This window comes from Phasianus colchicus, chromosome 2 (assembly GCF_987193195.1).
Source record: "Phasianus colchicus chromosome 2, bPhaCol1.hap1.1, whole genome shotgun sequence".
Taxonomy (NCBI): domain Eukaryota; kingdom Metazoa; phylum Chordata; class Aves; order Galliformes; family Phasianidae; genus Phasianus; species Phasianus colchicus.
In genome coordinates, this window is record NC_143437.1 from 40698443 (window position 1) to 40720860 (window position 22418).

The following is a 22418-nucleotide window of genomic DNA, read 5'->3' on the forward strand; positions in this document are numbered from 1 at the left end:
ATCATTTGTTTAATTCTCATACATACTGCCACAATGTGTCATCTAAGACTGAGCAAACATACATGAAGAAAAAAAAAAACAATGGGAAACCTAGAGAGAATCTTTTTTCACTTACCACAAACTAGTATAATTCTTTACTAAGACAAAACAAGTAAAGTCTAAAAAACAAAACAAGGGATGAAATGTAATTTATTGTTAGTAAAAGTGCAACAGTTCACTAGATTAGATAAAAACATTATAATTTGCTAATTCTCAGAGAGAAAAATATACTTGTGAGATCATATTTGAAAGGTGGCAAGTATAGACAACACATACGTAGAAGAAATATAATTAATGAAGTAATATTGCTTTAAACTTCCATTCTTCTTTATTACAAATAAGCTAGTCTTCAGGCTGCCAGGTATTTAGAATTCTAACAGAACTACTAATTAGTGATCACCTGTTAGTCAGACTTTAATCAGAAGAGCCATATCCTTAATTCTGACTTGAAATGGAGTAGAATACAAGCTGGTATGAAAAAGCAGCGAGAGCCAATTAAATACTTATGCTGTCTGTTGGCATAGCCTGCATAGTCACTTGAGATGTCTGCTTTTGATGACACTATGGAAACACTAAGAAAAGCTTTAATTTTCAAACAAGTCCCCAAAAGGGTGAAAAACTCCTCTATTTACACTCCCTCTGTTAAACTGCCCAAGGGGCTTTGTCATGGACATGTGAGAGTTATGATGAACTACTAAAAAAAATGTGTTTCTTAAACAGGGTGATGCATGTCAAATGGGGTAATTAAAATGCTGCAATGCATTATTATTATTTTTGATCAACTATGCCTCCAGTAATGATTATGAGAAAAATTGCCCACAGGCCAGTAAGAAAGTTTACTAGTCAATCACAGCCAAAGAAACAGTAATTGTCCTAGTTACCTGCAGCATAAGGTAGGTCAGCAAGCAGCAGAATGCTGCAACAGGTGCTTCTAGAGCTTGGAGCTCTTCCATTGAATCCTGAAGGTGAAAGCATGCCAGAAATGTACTGTACCGTTGCTTTTCCACGTCAGGTCCTTTGGCAAACCACAGTGTTTTCAAATTAGGTGTTCCACCTACAAAAGAAATCCATTATTTTGTCTTGGCAACAACAAGATAAAACATGCATTCCAAATTACAATTTGAAAGGAAACAACTGATCTGCTTTTGGCACTTGCAAGGACCACAGAGTGACAGTAACAGTAATTTGATAAAACCTGGCATTTGAAAAAAAACCAAAAACTTAAGGCTTTTAATTCAAACAAATTGTATTGAAAGGTTAGCTACAGGAAAGAAGGGAACAGGCTCTTCAGCAGGGTCTGTTATGATAAAACAAGGGAGAATGGTTTTAGGCTTAAAAGAGGGCAGATTTAGGTTAGATTTAAGAAAAAAAGTATTTTACAATGAAGGTGGTGAGGCACTGGATCAGAAATGTGATGGATGCCCTGTCCTTGGAGACTTTCAAGGCAAGGTTGGATCTGGCCCTGGGCAACCTGATGTAGCTGTGCATGTCCCTGTTCATTGCAGGGGAGTTGGACTGGATGGCCTTTGAATGTCCCTTTCAAGTCTAACGGTTCTATGATTCTATCAATGTAGTAACACTTAAGAAGAGTGGACTGAATTCAACTGTTACAGAACACAGACAACCTTGAGACATTTACCCTTTGCAAGAATAAAGTATGGCTTAAAGTGTGTCCTTTTCCCTGCTCCCCAAGAGCATTAGGTGAGATTCGTTTCATCATTAGTTTCATAAAACAGTGATTCAGTGGGATATGACAATGTCTTGTTCTTTTCTCTCCTGGTGACAGTGCATTGGACTCCCCTGAGGTACGCCAGAATCTCCTTTCTCCTGACCACCTTAAGGAACAAACTGGCCACTTATGCCATTTTTCTGGCAAAGCCAGACGTTGCACTCAACAGAACACTGTGCTGGCATAATTATTCTGCAATAAGTTCACTAGCAAGTTTGGGGAAAAACTAAAAATTAAAAAAAAAAAAATAAAAAAATCAAGGCTATCTGACACTCTGTAGTCCCTAGGCAAATGTACAATACATTACCGCAAACACATACAAAAGAACAGTCATTGATGAAGTATAATATATCTTTCCAAGCTTTCCTATAGTGCCTTTCACCACAGTGTCTAAATCTTTAATATTTACTCCTGTTACCATCTCCCAACTTGTGACGCGCTGGCCAATGTAAAATTTGCTCCCTATTTAAATTACATTTAATGCATTATCCAAATAAACACTAATGCACATGAAATAACAGAACAGCTAAGTGGCTATGTGTAAGAAGCCCAATTACTGACTGACTCCTACCATAAAGCACTGCTGCTTCTGTAGATAAATAAAAGAGGTGTAAATTTTAAATGCGGACCAATTAAGCTGCATTTGGTAACACCTTTTTTTTTTTTTTTTTTGAGATGTGCAGCTGCTGTAGTCCAGCACCAGAACACTTGGTGATAATAAATTATTAACATGACAAGGCGCTGAATCTATACAGATGATGTTTATTTAGCCAAGAAAGCTCATTAACCAAATGGTACTAATTCTACAGGGAAGGTGAAAGTAGAAAGTTCTTAGTATTTGCTTTCTTCATCTCCCCGCAGTACGTCTGTTTTACTATTTAAGACCAACTTTCTCATCCAAATTTTTAACTATGTTAAGAACTACCACTGCACAAATTGTAAGTTTCTAACCTTTGTAGGAAAGAATGTATGTAGTACGTAAAACAAAAAACAAACAATCAAACACAACAACAGTAACTTGATTAGGGTTAGAAAGGTAGGTTAGAGATATCACAAACACTGGTGGTGAGAGGACCCGTATGGACAGCATGATACAGCTAGTTTAGATAGTGGTAACCGTTGCTTTAAGGAAATAAAAAATAGCAGAGTGAATTCCAAGAAGAAATGCAAAGATTACATGCGTAAGAACAAAACAAAGCTGACTTTTCCTACCAAGGCAAAATAAATATAACCTGCAAGACAATTTTTACTCAGGTAAGCCCCAAAAATTTTGCTTTCCCAAAGGTTCACGTTCAGCTGCATGAGGAGAAACTCCAAGAATCAGTTCCCTTTCTGAGTGTAGTTTTTAAAAACGAATTGCATCCAAGGGCATACCTAATAATAGAAATTTTTCTTTCTTCAGAGCAAAACCATGAACTACATCAATAATCAAGACTACATATCTATACTGAGAGAGCTCAACAAAATATTCAAGACATTTCTTCCATAAACAGTTCCTTATACTTTAAGAAGTGAAATTGACTTGCGCCTGGGAAAAAGAGGTACCGATGAATTATGAGTTATTTACTCTGGGAAAGAAAACTTGACACTATCTCCTTTTGGCACATACCGCCAAAGGCGCTATTTTTTTGAAAGAGTCTCAATGCATTCTACAAATAATTAAATTCCATGTCATAATCAAAAGAGAGCCATTTATTAACCCTTAAATGAAAGATAAGTAAAGCAAACAAATACACTGGAGTTTAATGATTCCCTCAGGACCACAGTCAACAGACCTAGGATTCATATAAAGTAGATCCCCAAAACAGATTTCTGCTCTAGTTTAAATCTTACAATATACTTTGCAGCAATTGGAAAACACTCCTGAAAGAGAAAATTACTTGGACAACAATGAGAAGTATTTTGCTTTCTTAACACACCTAAACATTTAGTAAACTAATTTTGAAACAACAACAACCACAAGTTAGTAACAAAAGGGAGAGAAATAGAGCAAAACATGCTCAAAAATGCAACATCTTTACAGTAAAGATTAGTCATGAGAAAGGTATTTATCCTATTTGGGTCATAGAAATCATAAGGTCCTATGAACTACAGAAAGAGTCTCAAACTCTGCATATGCTTATGGTTATTCTCAATATACAGAAAACTGTGTGAAAACAGTATTCAGTAGCATATAAACTGTAGTCCTTGGGCACTCCCAGAAAGGGGACATCACAAAGAACTCCGTGGGGATAGTAAAGGAAATGGTAGTACTTGCATAAATACAAACACGGTCAAAACAGTAAGTGAGAGAAAAATAATTTGCTATTTTTTCCCCCCTTTTCATTCATAAATTTAAATACACTTTCATCATGAAAAATATTTCATCTGTTTGAACTTCAATAACCAATTTATGAAGATGCATCGCATGCAAAATGCATTAACACTATGGGATCATTGAACTTACACAAAGCTGACTCTCACCTTCTTACCAGCTTAAATTATGTCATCATTCTGTATATGGACATAAATGTATAATATTAAACTGTTTACATCTATTTGAAGTAGTGACTGTTGACATTTCACTTTAGAACACCAGTAACAAAACAGCAACATTTCATTATTTTACACGCTCATGTAAAAACTAAGCAACAAAAATAAGATTATAAAAATATACTGGCCAATGCTCAGTGTACAGGAGTGCTCAATCTTAACATATGATCAACCTTGGCTAACTCTAAAGATGCTAGAAACCCAAACACCAATTAAATCTGACAATTAAAGAAGCATTCAGGAAACAGTATCAGAAAAAAGGTAACTGGAATATGAGCATACTCATGACATATTCCTGCAAGATACAATGATTAGAAGACTGAAAGTATATCCAGACTCCTTCAGGATAAAGTATTCCCCATACACAACAAGCTACAATATCCCATATGTTTTCATAAATAAAACAAAATGCAAAATCCATACATGTGTAGTAAACATTTTAAAACTTTGTTCCATAACAAATTGTACAGACATCAAATGAATGTTCACACATTATGTATGTTAAACAGTAATTTCTTAGATCATAGATCTTCTAATGAAATTCATTTCTCAGGCACATGTTTTAAAATCACTTTAAGTAATGCTCTGTTGGTGTGTGGGAAACATTGCAAACACACTCATTCAGCTGAAAGGAAACATTCCAGAAGGGAGAAAGAGGAGAGCAAGCAAAGATACTGATTGAGAAGATTCGCCCAAGAAAACTGCATATAAATAATAAACACTTCAGTTTAAATACATTTTAAACTATCATTTTACAGCCTTTAGGATTCGATGTTTCATTTAAAAAAAGCTAATATTCAATATATCACCAGCAAGCTTTTCATATTCACGGCAGTTCTGCTGTTTTACACACAAAAATCCATGCCTTGGTAGAAATAGAAATACTTTTTTTTTTTTCCCAAAATCAATATGAAATCTATAATTTTTAATGAAGCGCAATTCAAAATTCATACCAAATATTCTTTCTTTTTTAATCTAAATCAAATACAAGAGTCAAGATTTCCCATATATTCTCAGTACACTTCTAAAGTAGTTACTACAATGCTATTCTTTTTTTCCCCCCAAAATTAAACAAAGAACTTCCTCAGACTGATTGCACCTGTGATTTCTCAAATAGTTCCTCCTAAGGTTTCTTGTCTTTTTTTGAGTAACCTGATCTTGATTGACAGCTTTGAACTCTTAACTTCCCTTAAAAACTTCTTTAAAAGTAGCTCTAAATGTGATCCCTGTCTGAAAAATGTGATGCGCTGTAGAGAACCTTATTTGGTGAATTAGAAAGACGTGCTGTGGAAAATAAAAGATGCATGAGCGAATGTAAGGCATACAAATATGGACTGCAAAAATTTTAGAAAAATATTTGTTCGCTGAAGGAATGACAACAGAGCACTAAAAATAAACACTAGAAGTCCTCCACCCCCTTTTTAATAGTCTGCTAGAACAGCCTTTCATTACTGAGTTAGTGAAGATTATGTCTCCAAAGATAATGTTTTTGCAAACTCCTGATATGCAGCTGCTGTACACAAACAAACTCAAAGTAATTTGAAATTCTATTTATTGTCAACATGAAGGTGGGTTCTGTGCATGGTATGTTTGCAGAGCAGTAGAATCAGAGTACATTCCTCCCAAGAAAGGAAGAAGGAACTATATTACCTAGGAAGGAACATTTCACAACAATAAATATCATAATATTTACCATGCAATCAGAGAGAAACTACATGGAAATCATTTATACTTTGTTGAGTTTGTTTGTTTTACAATTGCATGTTCTCACACCATTATACGCTGAAATAAAACAGTTCTACAGGACGGGCAAATCAGTTTTTACCCTGCCTATTCATATCCATCTGGAAAATTTCACAATGATTTTATGCCATCATCAAGTCAATTAGATAATCACTCTGCTAATAACATATTGGAGCTACTGCACAGTGAAATTACTGTATATCAAATGAAGGGCTTGTTTGCACTTTGTTTATATAACTCAATTCTTTCCAAACATGTCCTTTCAAAAGGATTTTGAACAGGCTGCTATCTAAAGATCAGCTGTCTTTCCATCAATCTTGAATTTGAAGACTGTTCTAAGGTATTACCAGCTTTAATAATGAAGATAAATATACAATCTTAGGATACTTTAAGAGACATTTTACTGTAACATCTAAAGCAATCCCTAATAATAACAACAAAAAAGGCAGCATGCTCCAACTTGATGTGTATATTCACAAAAAAGCAGTGAAAGGATTTAAACCAGATCAGAAAGTGGACTGCTATGCAAAGCTCTGAGTACTGAAAGAAATGTTAGAGATAACTCTAAAAAATGTATTAGCTGATCATTTTTCTTAACTAGATATCAAAAGTATATCAATGGAAATAATGTTTTTCCTACAAAAACCACAAATCCTCTGAGCTCCTGGATCCACATACTATTGGTTGAAGAGAAAGAAAGAGAGCTGTGAGAATATAGTGGTTGCAGGCACAGTAGCATGGTCAAATTAACGATTAGAACAATTTTCCCTCTCAAAAGCAAACAAACAAAAAAAACCCCAAATGATATAGTACTGTTTACTTCCTATGCTAAACTTGTAGAGCATGATATAGTTTAGTGATAAAGAGATAAGTGACATATACAGTGCCCAATCTTTTAACTAAAGTATCCTTTCCCATGAACACATCCCTCATAATGATTTCACAGAGTGCTCAAGAATACATCTTTTACCAAAGGAAAGATGGTATGAACATACAAAACAGTCAGTGCTTAAGACAGTGAAAGACACCACACAAAAACAGGTAGCCCCACTACACTTCTGCTGAAAACTGGGTTCTCTTTTCTGAGTTGTCTCAGGTGATCTAAAATTGCTATATTCTCTACCAGTCTCATTAACTCATTCTCTCAGCTCCACAGGAGAATTTTAATTATAACCCTGCACACCACTTATCGTGGCCTCAGAGCAGTATTTAAAACATTTAAGGAATTGTTTGCATTTTAGAATGAATGTCTGAATTAGCACTGGGTTCCACAAGACACGGTAATAAGATATAGCTCAAAGCTGAATCCTATTATAATTACACAGGGCAAATAGAAGCAATTATAGGCAGACAGCATTTTTAGTTTAGCTTCTAGATTTCCACAACCACTTTGGATATCGTGTCTGATGATGTCTTCAGATGTCTGATGTCTTCTAACCTGGTTTCAGTGATGTCACTATTTCAGATTTTAAACACTATTTCATCCTACCTGGAATAGAGGGCTGCACAGGTTGTATCAGGTCTGGCTGCTGTAGAGGATTTCCACAATAGACAAACCATTCTTTTACCATAGGACAGGCTCCATCTAAAAATAGACAGAATTGGGTGAATAAGAGAAGAGCAAGTACTGACAATTGTATAAAATAAAGAGTGGTGGTAAGGATTCTAAGTAATAGAAAGCACTTCACAGTGACATGTTTGTTCAGCTTCTTTAAAAACAAACCAACCAAGAAAAATTAATTTTACTATCTTTATGACAAACCATCAGGATAAGTGAAGAGAGTTTTTATTATGTACAATAAATGCTGAGTTTTGACTTGGGAATTACAGTCAGAAATACGAATGTAGAATGGTTTTCACTGACTTTTTCAACATCCTTCATCCAATGTGAGGCCCTCCCATTCTAAGGCAGCTCAGGCAGCTGCAGAGGCATTTGGTGTAGCTTAGGGACCTGCATGAGCTACCTCAAACTCACAGGGCCACATACGCAGCCAGTCCTCAGCACGGTTCTCTTCTCAACTTGACCTGATGGTTCCCATGCCTATAAAGATAAAATTTTCAGAGGCTTTAACTATCTATTTGAAAGCTCACAGCAGTGGAGTCACACCACAGCAAGACACAGAGCTTTTAGATGCCACTGTTCCCAATCTTTTATTTGGCATAAAAAGATTATTTATGTCTAATAGCTCAAGTGGCTTGTTAGCTCTCAAACCCCAACCATACCTCACCATCCCATGTAAAGACTAAGGTGTTTCTTTACTTAAAAACTCTACTTTTGAGCCACACACTCTCCACCCCATACCGACTTTTAAAGTTGAGCTCACATTTAAATTCTAAGGGAAGCTATTTCCTGACTTTGTCCATAGTTCCATGCAGAAAATGACTGCTGGCATAAAATTCCTCAGATATGGTGCTAGTCTCAGGGATATGCAAGAAAAGAACATGACAAAACATTTTACTGCCCTGCTTCTTCTTTCTTCCTCAAGCATGGACCTACAGTACAAACTCCCAGTAAACTGAAGAGTTGGCAGCTGACTTGCGAAGGACAGCCCTACATCTGTTCTTAGGATGCTTCATTGTTTGAAAACTGCTGATACAAAGAATACAATGAAAAATTCCTTCAGTAGGGGAAATAAACACATTAAACTGAGTATTCTAGTACATGAATAGTTTCACATCTTGTTTACAAATTACTACCTATGACAGTGTTATTTCATTAAGAAAACCTTCAAATTTAATATCTCAAAGTCACTTTCACAAAGCATTCTGATGATTTAGCATTCTGTTTTAAGGGTTATTAAGTAAATTACTCTGATTTATTCAATCCATTCAGCTTGTTCAAACTCCCAGGTTTCAGCCTGGCTTCTTAAGGAAGCAAGGCTTATACAATTAAGATGCCTTTTAATTAATCAATGGACCCACAGGTCTTTTTCACCTCAATATGGAAAAGCACAAAAGATTTCAACCATATGAAAATGCAAAACATTTCACAAAGTCAGTGACTTGGCAGACAAGAGGATCCTATCAGGGCACCAACTGAAAGAAAGGCAGGGAAGCCAAGTTACCTCTTCCACCTCAAATCAAGATAGCAAATAGCTGTGGAAGAAATAGAGCTGAATAAAGACAGACAGGATCTGTGGAGAGCAACAGACAGTAAGGGACATACTTGAGAACACAATATATTGCATGATGGAATGCTGTGGATGTGAGAAGTTAAGAGGACAGCAAGAAAATGGAAATACAAAACTTTGCTGAGGGAAGCTGGGGGAGCCACAAAGCTCCACAACTCACAAAACAGCTTATCAAAATGTCACTTGATTCTAAATGCCAGTGAAATACTATTTTTACATCACCCATTGAGCTGAAGAACATTAAAAAGAGGAAACAGTTGGAAACTTATAGTATCATCTTTTTAATCTATGCAGCATCACATCAGCCCAGTGCTTTTCACTGTTATAATCCTTAGTAAGAGAAATATATGACTGTTCTCATAAGATGCCAAATAAATGCAGCTGAAACCTAAGTCATGCAAATTCTCAGCACATTAACCTAGCAAGAACAAAATGGAGGTTTGATTACTAAATGCCAAACCTCCTGGCATGGAATTATTGCTAGGGGAAGAGAAAAAATAAAAGGTTTAACTTTTCAAATTTTTCCCCCCAACAATGCACATACAGAATATCACCAATCGCATTCAGAAACAACAGCTCCTTTGCTTAAATAGGTTCTGAATGAACCACGAAAGGTCTGCCTAGCAGGTAAAAAAAAAAAAAAAAAAAAAAAACCACCTATGTGCAAAACACCAAAATTAGAGACTGCTGGAAACTCTGTGCTCCTCTACATCTGGAACAACAGCCCTACTGAGCTATCCCTGGTGGTAACGGGCAAAAATTCTCCTAATGGCCTGTTTTTGACAGTGTCAAAAGCATGGTCAGTCTTGGCTGCTAATCTTAGAACTGGGAGTGATGCCAGGACTTCCAGGAGCTGGCCACGTGTTCAGGCCACATTACATAACCTTGCAACTGGTGCAGGTATTTCCATGAACTGAGCTCATGCCAAAACCCGTCGGCTTTGTTCTGAATTCTTTGTGCACAAAAGAGCTTGGCTGTACTACTTAATGTTTTTTTTCCCTCCTCTGTAATTTTTTCTAATAGTACAACTGTTCTAAGAACAATGCTAGAAGTTGTCAGCTTACGTATCACTGTAAACAATACTCAACCTAATGATGAGAAGAAGCTCTAATAGTATTAATTATATATATTTTTTAAAGACAGGCAACAAATGCTGTATTGTCAAGATCACTATCAGTCTCCTGTTTATTTTCATTGAGTCAAAATAAGGCTCTGATTCTGGTAACATTTCAGTGAGTAAAAGTACACACATGCTCACCATACACCAAATTACAGTCAAAGTCATAGCTCCATGAGCAGTTCTTCCAGCACACTTGCTCACATCTTCAGGTAAGAATTGATTCATTTATTCCTACTCCCTGTCATTCCTTCACCATAACTGTTTGTGACTACAGAGCTGGACAGGGAAACAGAACCAGGTTAGTTACCCAACTGCAAGGAAGTAAGAGGGGAGAAAGTGACTATTTTCTGTTTCTCAATATACGTTACTATGTAGCTTCACAAACAGCTGCACCAGCACAACTGTGAGTTTGCAAAGGGACTGAAATGAGTGGCTGTGCAAGAGAACTAAACTGGCACTGCTTATTACACTATGGCTTCAGGCAAAGTGGCATCTCCTATGCAAGTGATTTCAAAGGATATGATATCCAGCTCCTGTTGATTCTTGGCTATCTTAGGCTACTTGAAAACCTCAACCTAAACATTCAAAACTAACAAGAGTTTCTTGTTTCAAGGTAGACAAAGCAGATTAAATAATTTCTAAACTAAAACTGCAATCACTGCTTTTGCAAAATATTGGCTGCTGTTATCTCTATTTTAAACAGTAAATAGGCAGATTTGTGAATTGGCCTGCAAAATGGAACGTTGTATAGTTAGCCAACTTGGTTTTGCATGAACTACAGTGCCAGTTTTTTCATGATGGCAGCAGACTCCACGTGCACTAACTTAATTGGTTGATTCCTTCCAGTAAACTCTTATTTTAATGCTAATTCAAAGTAATTCTACATTAAATGACAATCTGCATACAGCGTAGTTTACATCTCCCCCTTCTACCTCCCACTGAATTACAAAAAATAATTGACTTTATCTGAGTCAAACAGGTAAAGGATTCTGCTTTGCAGAGGATGCTACTGCCTTGAAGCTTTAGAAGCAAATTAATAAAAAAAGTAACATGGACATTTACTTATAAACTTCCATACAGCCTAATTAATGGTCTATGCTTTTGCTCTGGAAGCAACTATACACTGGAATAAAATATCAAGCAACGAAGTACTGGAAAGCAACATAGTTATAGCAGCTAGTAAATACATGCAGGAAATTAATAAATGCAGATTCAATATGGGATCCATGCACATACACTCCATGTATCTTTTTGGAAAGGTAAGGACTGGAGGTGTTCAGCTTAATCTAATGCAGAATTCTTTTTCTGGAACTTGAAGCATGAACTGAGAGCAAGAAATATGTGGTATCTGTGATTTTATTTTAAAAAATCACTTTCTTAAAAGAAAATCTCCTTTGTGTCCAAATTTCATATTCATTAGAATTCTAAATTAATGTTTCTGCATTTCAATTCTAATCTACTTCATCTGAGTACTACAAAAAACTAACACAGATGCAAATCTGCCCACTACCCTGCCATCTTGCAGCAACAATTGTTAATTGGAAGTTTTGGTTTGGGGTGTTTCTGAAAACATCAATGAACATCCTGCTGCGTAGAGGAATAAACAAAACCCAACCAAGTTATAATTGTCTACAAAATTTAGAGGCAGTAGGCCGAAAAATGAAAGATGACAGATGTGCATGGCTACTGCTGAGCTTTTTGTTTTTCGCTCTAAAGGACTGTGTAAACTCTAATTCAGTTTTTCCAATTTTTTTTTCCTATTATGGCATGACTTCAAACTCCAGTTGGTGAAGGAAGTCAGGTACTTAATATATAAGGCTTTTCTTTGAATTTTGAATATTATGTTGATAGTTTTGCACTTTCATTAATAAAAATGTAAAGTGATTAGCAAGGGGAAAACAACATATTAAAAAGAATAAAAGCGCAGTACAGTTTTAATTTTCAAGTCTGCCTAAAGGCCACTGAGAGCATAAATAATTCCGAGTCTTAAAGTAGAATAGAAGCACAGATACACCCACTGCAGAATCTACATACACCACTGGATAAATAAATCTTACTTTCTTCCACATTGATAAAAGCACTAATAATCACCAGCATGATTACTCGTGTTTGTATTACTGCAGTAAACACATTTGCCTACCAAATGTTCTTAAAATTGCAAACTTAAAGTCAACAGCAGGTAAAATGGCAACAGTGCATTATTGCTTTGCAGAAGAATATTACAGCTGAAGCTAATTCATTAGGAGCTGTATTTTCTAAAGCAAAATAAGGTTTCATATCCTCTCAAACTCTTAAAATGACCTAAACGTCACAGTTTTGCTCAATCTTTTGATCATTAACAGCTTTCATAACTTCTCATTTAATAAAATATTTTTTAAAACATCTCTTTAAAAGCACTGAAATTTAGCAACATGTGAAGTTTTTTAGCTGATTCCTCACAAAGTACATTTCAGCTGCCCAGCTTTTATCCTAAGTGCCATGCTGAATTAGCCAATGAAACAATGAATTCAAGATTTCGGATTTCAGAATTTAAAGTGTGCTTGAATAGTACCGTAAGGAGCCTCAATCTTACCTCCTTCTGATTCCAACAAGACAGAATAAATATGCTGACGAGCAGGGCGATAGATGAGTGCCTGTCCAGGAATCTCTGTATCACAATCGTCTTCCAAAGAGTTGCTGCACTCAAGCACTCCATTACTCAGGATATTGAAGATTGCATAATTTTCAGATTGGATGTGATGTTCTTTAGCTAACTGTTTGTTCAAAGAAAGAAGGCGTTATCTTCAAAAGTAAGAACAATCAAATAGTAAAAACAGAAAAAAATAAATGGATTCACTACTGGAAGACACACTACTTTATCAGGAGAAGACGACAGAATGTTTGGGAGGGAACAAGCACTTTTAAAAAAGAAGGAGCACAGTATATTTTCAGACACGTATCATTTTGTGGATAGGGATTACCAGGGAACTCATAATTGCCCTTCTTTTTATTCTCTCCCTGAATTCTAAAAATTGGTAGTTGTTTTTCCATGACATCTTTTAAATAAAAGTAATCATTCCTCAAATTAATTCTGAACGCAGATATAGAAAAATGAACTGCCCTCCACTAGTCACTTGTCTTTCCTCTCAAAAAAGGGTATGTGCACTTAAAGAAAAAAAAAAATAAGTGAAAGCATGACAAAACCCAACCTTTTTATTCTATTTCCAGATGAACTACACCAGTCTCTTTCGACAGTAGTTGAATTTGTGTAGTTTACACAGTGGTGAATCTGGAATATTTAAACTCACCACAGTCTTACTTTGCAAAAGTTTTTCTCCCAGGGAAAAAATAGTCTGCTGCAGTGAGGAAAACAAGGTCTCCATACTGGCTAAGAAGCAGAATCACAGCAGTGCCCAGACTGCAGGTTACACTAGGTACAGACACATCCGTATGCAGAGAGTACCAACAGGGACTGTTGGTCTGGAACATCTTATATGGAAAAGCAACAGAGCTGCTCTCAGGCACCTAACCCTAACCTGGACTCGGCAAGGGCAGAGACAGCCATACTTGGTACTTCACAATCTCAAACCAAACTGTACAGATGCTCAAATAGTTGAATGAGACCTATTATTTCCACAGGGTACCACTAGTAGACTCTCTTGGATCCATACTGTATGGTGAGCAGGCACTGAAGTTTCTCTGCTCAGCATTCCCTATGTGTCATGCTATCTATGTGACTTGGGTTGTGCATATACACAACACTCTCAGTCTCCTTCACTGGGAATTACCAGATCAGAGAAACTCACTGTCCCTACAGAATTCCAGTGTCTGCCAGAATGGGAACTCAGGAGTTCAAAGCTGCAGTCAAGCACTGGCCATTATGGATCACAACTAACTCAATTTTTGTCATACTTTCCAAAGAACTGAGCATAAAATGAACAGTAGGCTTCTGCACAATCAACAGAGCATTTTCTTATAGCAATATATCTATGGTTGCCCTGGAACCATATCTCCCTAATCTGCTTTTACATAAAACAAAACCAAACCCGAGGGAAGCGGTAACATGAGGTTATGTCCTTGAACTTGGAACTGGGCTGAATATGCCAGTTATCTGCATTTTATATAATGTACAGGGCAAATGGAATTATTTTAAAGATTCCAAAATATGAAACAAAGCACACACACAACATACGAATATCTAAACACTTGCTGTAGAAAAGCAGAAGACTAGTTAACATGTCTTCAATTTTGACTGTAATTTCCTTGGCTCAGTGACTGGCTTAACATAGGATTTATGCAGCAACATAGCATGAGGTGTTCTTCAATGAAGCTTCTAAACATTAATATTTTCAAACAGCAGTAGCTCAGCACAATGCTAGAGAACTGCAACCCTTAAAATGAAAGATCAAGAAATAATGACCTCTTGTCATAAATACCACATGATATGTTCTCTTAAGGAGTAAGGATATTGCTACTATTGTCCTGGCTGTAATCCAACATAGATGATTACATTCTACCTAATTTTTCCTTGCACTTCAAACATAAACAGTATTTGTCAACATTTAATTAGGATGTAGTGGTGTTTTTTCTTTTCTCAATGGTATCTTCTATTTAACTAGTACAGTGAAAAATTACATGTATTGTATTTGTATGCGGTTAACATCAAACCCAGACATCCACAGTTTAGCTGAAGTGAGCATTGCATAGGTTTTAATTTAACTTTTAAGTGTTTTGGAGTCTTTCTGAAAAGGAAAATGTACGTTATAGGATTACATGAGAGTAATATAATGAGGAAACAGAAGAACAGCTTTAAAGGAAACTAAGTAACAGACAGACAAAAAAAAAAATTCTCTCTTTGAAGCCCTTATGTATGTACCTCACAAAACAGGGAGTAACAGTAATAGCTATCATCTCCTTTAGACTTTTTTTTAAATTAAACTTCAATACATTCTCTTAATTTCCATGCATTTGCAGTTATACTCTAAGCTTACTACTGTTGTATAGACTCTGATGCAATGCAGCCCAGTTGGTGTAAAGATCAGTGCATGCGTTGGCAGCAGTTTTCTACTAGCCAGGCAGGCAACCCTAATTAATATATCCAATCTGCAGATGGTACCTCTTCACAACCCAACACCAGTGCATCTTTGCCCATGTGGGAAGCCATATGTGAAACTTCTTCATGCAGACCTGCCCTTTAAGGATTAACAGGCCACTGCTTTTGGTTCATCCATGGATTATGTATCTGAACAGTAGTGAGCGTGGTCCCAAAATCATGAAATATAGATTTATTGGAAGCTTTTCCAACACATCCATGAAAGCAATTTCAACTTCTGCATTCTTAGCACAGCTCTCCTTTGGTACTTTGAATGCCCGTGCCAGGCACTGCCAAGCAGACCATTAACCAGCTGTATCTGACCTGCAGGTTCTCAAAGCAAAAAGCAAGTTATTCCATTGTACAATACATGGAAAGCACATCTCTTTGCCCAACTGTGGGCCCATACATGTGCTGCTTCCCATTATTTGACCTGTCTGATACTTCAGAAAGAGAGGAACAACTTAATTAAAATGCGCTGCATCTGCCCTGAGCATTATGTATATAATGCTTCTAATTGTGGCTCCAGCAAATTTAAATACATAGGATCAGCATACTCAGTACCAGCTTTCACTAAGTAGTCACGACAATGAAATGCCCATTAAGCTTTAGAAGCCAAAGTACCTGAAAGATTTCCTTATCTCGACACATGGCTGTTTCTTCTTGACCTGAGAACATTTTGACATTTCTTGCATCAGGAGGAATCCATGGAGACTGCTGCCCTGGCAAAAGATAGGACTCCATTCCTCTGTAAAGTAATGTCTTGTCTGATCCCAGAGGTAGCATATCTTCCAAGTGTTTCAGGCTGCTGTATAAGCATTGAATTTTGGAGATATAATTCGCTACAGCTAGAATTATGCTCGTTCTTCTGTTGTAGCTCTTATTCCTGGAGGGACAGATGACTAAACATTTATGCCAGAAGCCTTCCAGCAAGTTTTCTGGAACAACATCATTGCCAAGCAAACAAGCAAAGAGAGGAAGGTGCATCATATTAAGACCTAGCGCACGGCAAAGTTCTTCTCTGGAGTACATAACAGTGACTAATTTGTCCAAGCAGAGCTTCTCAATGGAAAAATAGGGAGATGTATTATAGATGAGGTAGTCACTATCTTGCCCAAGAATTCCCATGCAGTTATGTTGCAAAGCATATGCAGCCACCTCAAAGTCTGCCTCTTGCAATGTGCACACTGTTTTTTGACCAAGTGACTTTAGAGCAAACCGTGTAAAAGTAGGCAGAGCTGAGGGAAGAACGAACATTCCTCTCCCCGGCTGTTTCCTGTGAGTCTTGATAAACTGAAATAGGTTGGCTATTTCCTTGTTATTCTGCTGCCTCCGTTTGATCCATTCATCTCTCTTTTTCTCTTCTACCACTCCATCAAAATAAAACACCAACTCGATACCAGCTGCTTTAAAAGTTTCAATGAAATCCTCTAAAACAGTAAGGTACTCTCGCCACTGGCCACCACACACCCAGGATTCTGGTGTGTACCAACGTCGAACACAACTCATGGCATCTACTACAATAGTAGGCGTGACATCTGGATGATCGATGCGGTGTTTTTCTGCCATCTCTTTCAGATCTACCATTCTGCATGCATCAGGGCAAACTCTCGCCACAAATCCCTGTAAACCTTTAATGCCCATGGTTGATTTCTGAAGCTCGCTGCAGTCTGAAAGGAGAAAAACAAAAACAGCATTCCAAAATGCAGTTTTGAGAAATGCTACAGTTGAAAAAACAGCTCAGAAATTGAACAGTATTTTTCTGCTTTTGCTAATAGCTGGCTCTTTTATCCTGGCCTTTAACGTGGCACATCCAGTTTTCTTCCCATCACCAACTGACTATCTAGCCCATTTGTTTTGCTTTCCATCCTTGTTTTTTTTTTTTTTTTTTTTTTTTTGTATGAGTAAAAACTGTGATTATCAAAATGTTCTCAGAAGTATGACTCCAAAAATTTCAGAAGAACACTCTTAAATATAAAAAGTATACACTTCTAGAAAAAACAAATATAGATGTAATTAAAAGCCTTACGGCATCTCACCTGGCAGCATACAACACATAAATTAATGGCTTGATTTTCATACTAAAAGTATATTAACACCTTGTAGCCAGATGAAAAAAAATACTGAATAACTTTGGAAATTGGTCCTGTACTTTCACTGTTCAAATTGGTCAGCTGCCATCAGCATTTACAGGCAGTACTCTATCAATGTGGCTCCAGTTGCAATACCTTGACATTATCAGTATTGCCAGTTTGCTGTGGATTTACTTCCTGATTCACGTCACCATGCTGTCATTTGGAGACATAATATTAAGTTTTAAGACACATTAAAGAACTACAGTAAATCTAGAAATCTGACAGTCATCAATAGTGAAGTTAATTTATTTTACTAAATGAGATCTCTAACATGCACAGCAATTTTGAATCAACCTATTCTCAAAAACACACATACAAGCATTGGCCAGAAATTAAATAATTAAAACTGCAATAAGTCTATTTTCTATTTGCAAACGGCCGAAAGAACGAAGCACAGCCTCCAACTTCTGTGGCAGAACTTTATTTGGAATGCTAAACGAACCAACGTATATCTTCCATAAAAAGAGTCACGGGATAAAATTAGAACCATTGATGACCTCCACTTTGTTTCTAGAAATCTTATTGCATATTATTAGTTTGGCACAGCTTTGCCATTAGATATGCTTTTTATCACAGTGCTACTTAAAAGGACCTTGCGATGAAAACTGGAAGAAACAAGTTGATTTTCTCATTGAGCTTCACTTTGTTCTCTGTTCTCAAAAAAATCTGTTTTGCTTTTATGTTGATTTTACTTAAAAGTGGAATGCCTCCTCCATTAGTGAAGATATTCACTATGTTTTAATTCATCAGTTACGATTTTTGTTTTGTTTTTCACGCTGCTCTGACATTTCAGTTATAGGTTGTCCCCAGAGCATTACATTGCTACATAGAAACAGCTGCCCAGGGAAGCGGTGGAGTCACCCTCTCAGGAAGTGTTGGAGGAAAGGATAGATGCAGTACTTAGGGACATGGTTTAGTGGGCATATTGGTGGTAGGTGGATGGTTAGCCTAGCTGATCTTAGAGGTCTTTTCCAATTTTAACAATTCTATGATTGCAATAAACATGCCTGTGACATACAGAAGAAAATAAAGGAAAAAACAAAAAAAGAAATTGAATTCAGAAGTGTTGCAATTGAAAATTTCTAGAGGTATTTTTGAGTTCTTCTCCCTTGAAGTTTTAAATATTTAAGTGCCTTTCAGATATTCTTTTGAATGCCATTCTCTTTAATGCAAATTGAAATACACAAATGCAGGTGTAATAATATCTGGGAGTATACAACAGACATCACTGTTATAGAATCAGAAACAAACGTATAAATCACACATGTTGCTGTACAAGTACATAAGGTAGGGCACTGCTTTCTCTGTGATGCTATTTCTTTGCAGTGATACCTGCATGCCCTTAAAACTCCAGCCATTTGCTTTCCAGGAAAGATATACTTCTGAGTACGAATGATTTGAGTTCTAGAAGGTTATCCCTTTTTATCACTTTCCATGGAGACCTAGCAAGAGGTGTGAAGATCTTCACCTTTAAAATTCACTGCATAGATGTAAAAAGCCATAGCAGATCTTACTTCTGTAGTAACACATCGTGTCCAAGCAAAATTTATGAACCAGTGCAGACTCTGTCCCCAGCAGCTACGCAGCTAGAGCAAGAAGTGCAGTAAACAACTTATAAGCTATACCATGCCATACGCAATTGAAAGAGACATTTTCCCCACCTTCTGAAACCTGTATCTGAAGATATTCTTGCCTAAGAACTCATGCGAATCTATGATATTATCATCACTATCAGAAAAATCTCCATGACCAGTAATGGCCTACTTTAATTAAGAGGCAGTTAACAGCCAGCCATATAAGCAAAAATATTGGCCACTACTACCATTTCAACATGACCACAAACATTTACTGAAAACAACACTAAAAAAATTAAGGATTTTATATTCTTCCACACACCCTGTTCCATCACTACACAGAAACCTCCACGTTAAAACACTCCAATTCACCACAGAGTCTGAAAAGGGAAGGCAAACATTCTGCCTACAGCACTTCTCTCAGGGGTACCTCACTACAATTGGAGGAATCATAGAATCACTGGGGTTGGAAGGGACCTCTGGAGATCATCTACTCCAATCCGCTTAGGAGTAAAACACTTTATGTTGGAATGCTTACGTTTCTTAACAGAGGAAAACATATTTTGTGCAACGAAGGCTGGATGTTTGTGACTTTTGTGAGACAGACACCTCAAGTTAGCACAGCATTTTAGCTGCAAAGCTACCAAGGGCATGAACTTAAGGGGAATAAAAAAAACCTCCATGACCCAAAACAGCCAGTAACATTTCCCTCTAAGCGTCGTACAGGCCCAAAGATTCCGAGTATCCCTACACCACGGCCTCTGCCAGCCAACAACGGCTACGACACGCACGCTACGCCCACGGAACACCGCACCCCATCTCAAAGCGCTGCGAGCACAGCCGACCGCTTCCCGCTCACACGCACCGCCACCCCCGCGGCCTCGCCGCTCTCCGGGCACGGTGAGCAGCCCGGGCGAGGTGCGAGCCCTTCCCGCGAGCGGCCGTGCTGCCGGCCAGCAGCGGGGCCCCGCTCGCCCCCATCCCTCAGCGCCCCCCCAGCGCTGCGCGGCGCGGCACCCCCAGCACTGACCCCAACAGGCGCTTCCGCTTCTCCGAGGGCGGAGCCGCGCATGCGCGCAGCGGCCGGGCCGTGCCCGAGGACCGCGGGTCGCTGGCCTGCGGTGCCGTCGGACGGCTGCGGCGGCCCGTTCTCATCACAATGGCGGCGTGGGGTTGGGGGTTGGTCTCGGGCTCGTCCGCGGGCCTGATGTCCCCCGGCACAAACAAAACCGAGAGGGGGAGGTGACGAGGGAGCGCAGCGAAGCGATTTGGATAAAAAAATAAAATAAAGAGCCCCAGCCTCGCACCTGAGATTGATGTCATTTTGCATCTGCGCCGCTCGTTGACCGGTGTTTGCGGGGACAAATAGCAGAGTTTGACCAACAAAGTGACCCCTGGGGCCCCGCGGGGGAGCGGGCTGTGTGAGGTGGGGGTGGGTTTGCCGTGCTTGGGGTGAGCAGGGAGCCCTGGTGTCTCTGCTGCACGCCCACCTCTGCCCGCAGCCAACAGGTGGGGCCCGGATAGCTCCACATGTTCTCAGGAGAAGGAGGGGAGCGAGGAAGGCTGAGATCTGATGTTATTGCCAGGGAAAAATTAACCAGAGCGGTGCTCTGGGGAGCGCAGATTAATATATTTGGTGGCTCGGCGTGCACAAAGCCTGGCCTTTGTGGCTGTGTCTGAATGCCTGTGAATAGGACGGAGCATATGTGGCCTGTCACCGCAGGTGCCCACATCTGTTCGTCTCCGGGCAGATGCTCTGAGAAAAGCGGAGAGCATTTCCAAAAGCACGGCCCGCCCCATCCGTACTCATCCTCTGTCTCATAATCACCTTCTGCAAAAGCCCTCTCCCCCGCGCAGAGATGCAGGAAGAAATAAAAACGACACAAATTGGAAGTGGCTCAGAGAGCCCTGCAAACATACGACCAAACTGTTGCCCCCTCTGTTTCTCCCCCCCCCCCCTCCAACCCCCCCTCATCCCCCTCAAGGTTTATTAGCAGCAGGTTCTGCGCTGCAGCCAGCACACAATGTGTGCACTGAGCGGGGGGGTGGGGGGGCCTCAGGGGACAGAAAAACCCCTCATGCATGAAACGTGGTACAGTACAGCGGCATGCTGCGTGGGCTGCAGGCAGGGAGCAGGGCTGGGGGAGCACTTTGCAGCCACTCTTTGGGGTTCTGGCTTATAACGATGATAAGCCAGTGAAAAGACAAGAGGGGGTTTCCTTAGGTGAAATAGTGAATGAATTAAGAACTGCTGCTGAGAGGAGCCTCATTGCCAAAGTGCAGAGAACTTTTCTGAGAAGTACTATAAGTTTCCCTGTGTGCACGATGTCAGCCTGCTCATGCCTCCCATTCCATGGCCTCAGAACCAGGGCAGGCCTGGTCCAGCCCAATGGGGCTGCAGGTTTGTCCTGGCCATCAGAGGGTGCCTGGCACCATGGGTGCTCCTCACACAGTTCCCAGTTCCTGGGGTGGGGAGCAAGCGTGGGGCTAAAAAGGAGAAAAGCTGCTTCTGTGGCAATAGAACTGAGCTGCACCCAAGTGAACCCTGGAGATGCTGTCATTTGTCCCCACATCCCTTCTGCAGAAGTGAGGCAGGAGATTTCAGCAGATAGGTGGGTTGCTGGGAAGTGGGCCTTCGTGCAGGCTGAGCGCCCTGGAGAAGGCATCTCTCCTGGGGAGAGAGATCAAGGGCGTGAGGCACGGGAAAGAGACGGGGAGCCCTGTATGAGGTCCCCGGAGCCTCACAGCAGGCGCTGCTTCCCGCTTCCCTCAGTGTGCCCCTAAAGGATGTGCATCCCGATCCGTCCCGTTTTGGAAAAGCACACACACACGAGCAGCCAATTTTATCCCTTGCGCTTTCCCACGAGCGAAATCTCGTCGGAGACGAACCAGGGAGAAAACCCAAACAAACACGAAGCGCAGGGGAACGGGGAGGGGGGGGGGGCAGGAGGGGGGCTCACTTTCTCCTCGTGTGCCATCGGTAAAACACATATAGGGGCCACTTCGGGATTTGCCCGGGGATGGGTTGGAGAGCAGCTGGCTGCGGTAATCGCATCGGGAGACAAAGGAATGCCCCGCCGGTCCTGGGATCACAGGTAAACACACTGCCATTGTCATGGAAATGAGGGGCGAGGATAGGGCCGGAGCAGATGATTTGCGATTTGAAAAAGGGGACTGGGGGGGGAGGGAAGGCCCGGAGCTGCTTATCTATCATCTGGCCTCGCTGTGTGCCAGCTGAGCCACGCGACTGCCCTTTCTTATTCTAATCAGCACATGCCTTTGCAACTTTGGGCTAACCTACATGCAGAACTCCGTAATCCCCTCCCGCACACGGCAGGCGCGGC

At 39.5% G+C, this 22418-nt stretch overlaps 1 protein-coding gene across 5 annotated transcripts in view; it reads right to left on the reverse strand.

The window, feature by feature from the left end:
* FAM120B (family with sequence similarity 120 member B) overlaps nt 1-22418 on the reverse strand; it is a 57985-nt gene that overhangs the window by 28721 nt on the left and 6846 nt on the right. For 2 of the 5 annotated variants that reach the window (XM_090135462.1, XM_031613454.2), the window contains exons 2-5: nt 15990-17035; nt 12867-13047; nt 7533-7628; nt 921-1093 (exon numbers count right to left, since the gene is read on the reverse strand). In XM_090135462.1, the coding sequence (XP_089991588.1) occupies nt 921-1093; nt 7533-7628; nt 12867-13047; nt 15990-17009 (1470 nt within the window). In that variant the 5' untranslated portion in view covers nt 17010-17035. Of the gene's footprint in view, nt 1-920; nt 1094-7532; nt 7629-12866; nt 13048-15989; nt 17036-18832; nt 20023-20104; nt 20222-22418 lie in introns of those variants that run through there. The other 3 variants (XM_090135460.1, XM_090135461.1, XM_090135463.1) reach the window with 3 other exon arrangements.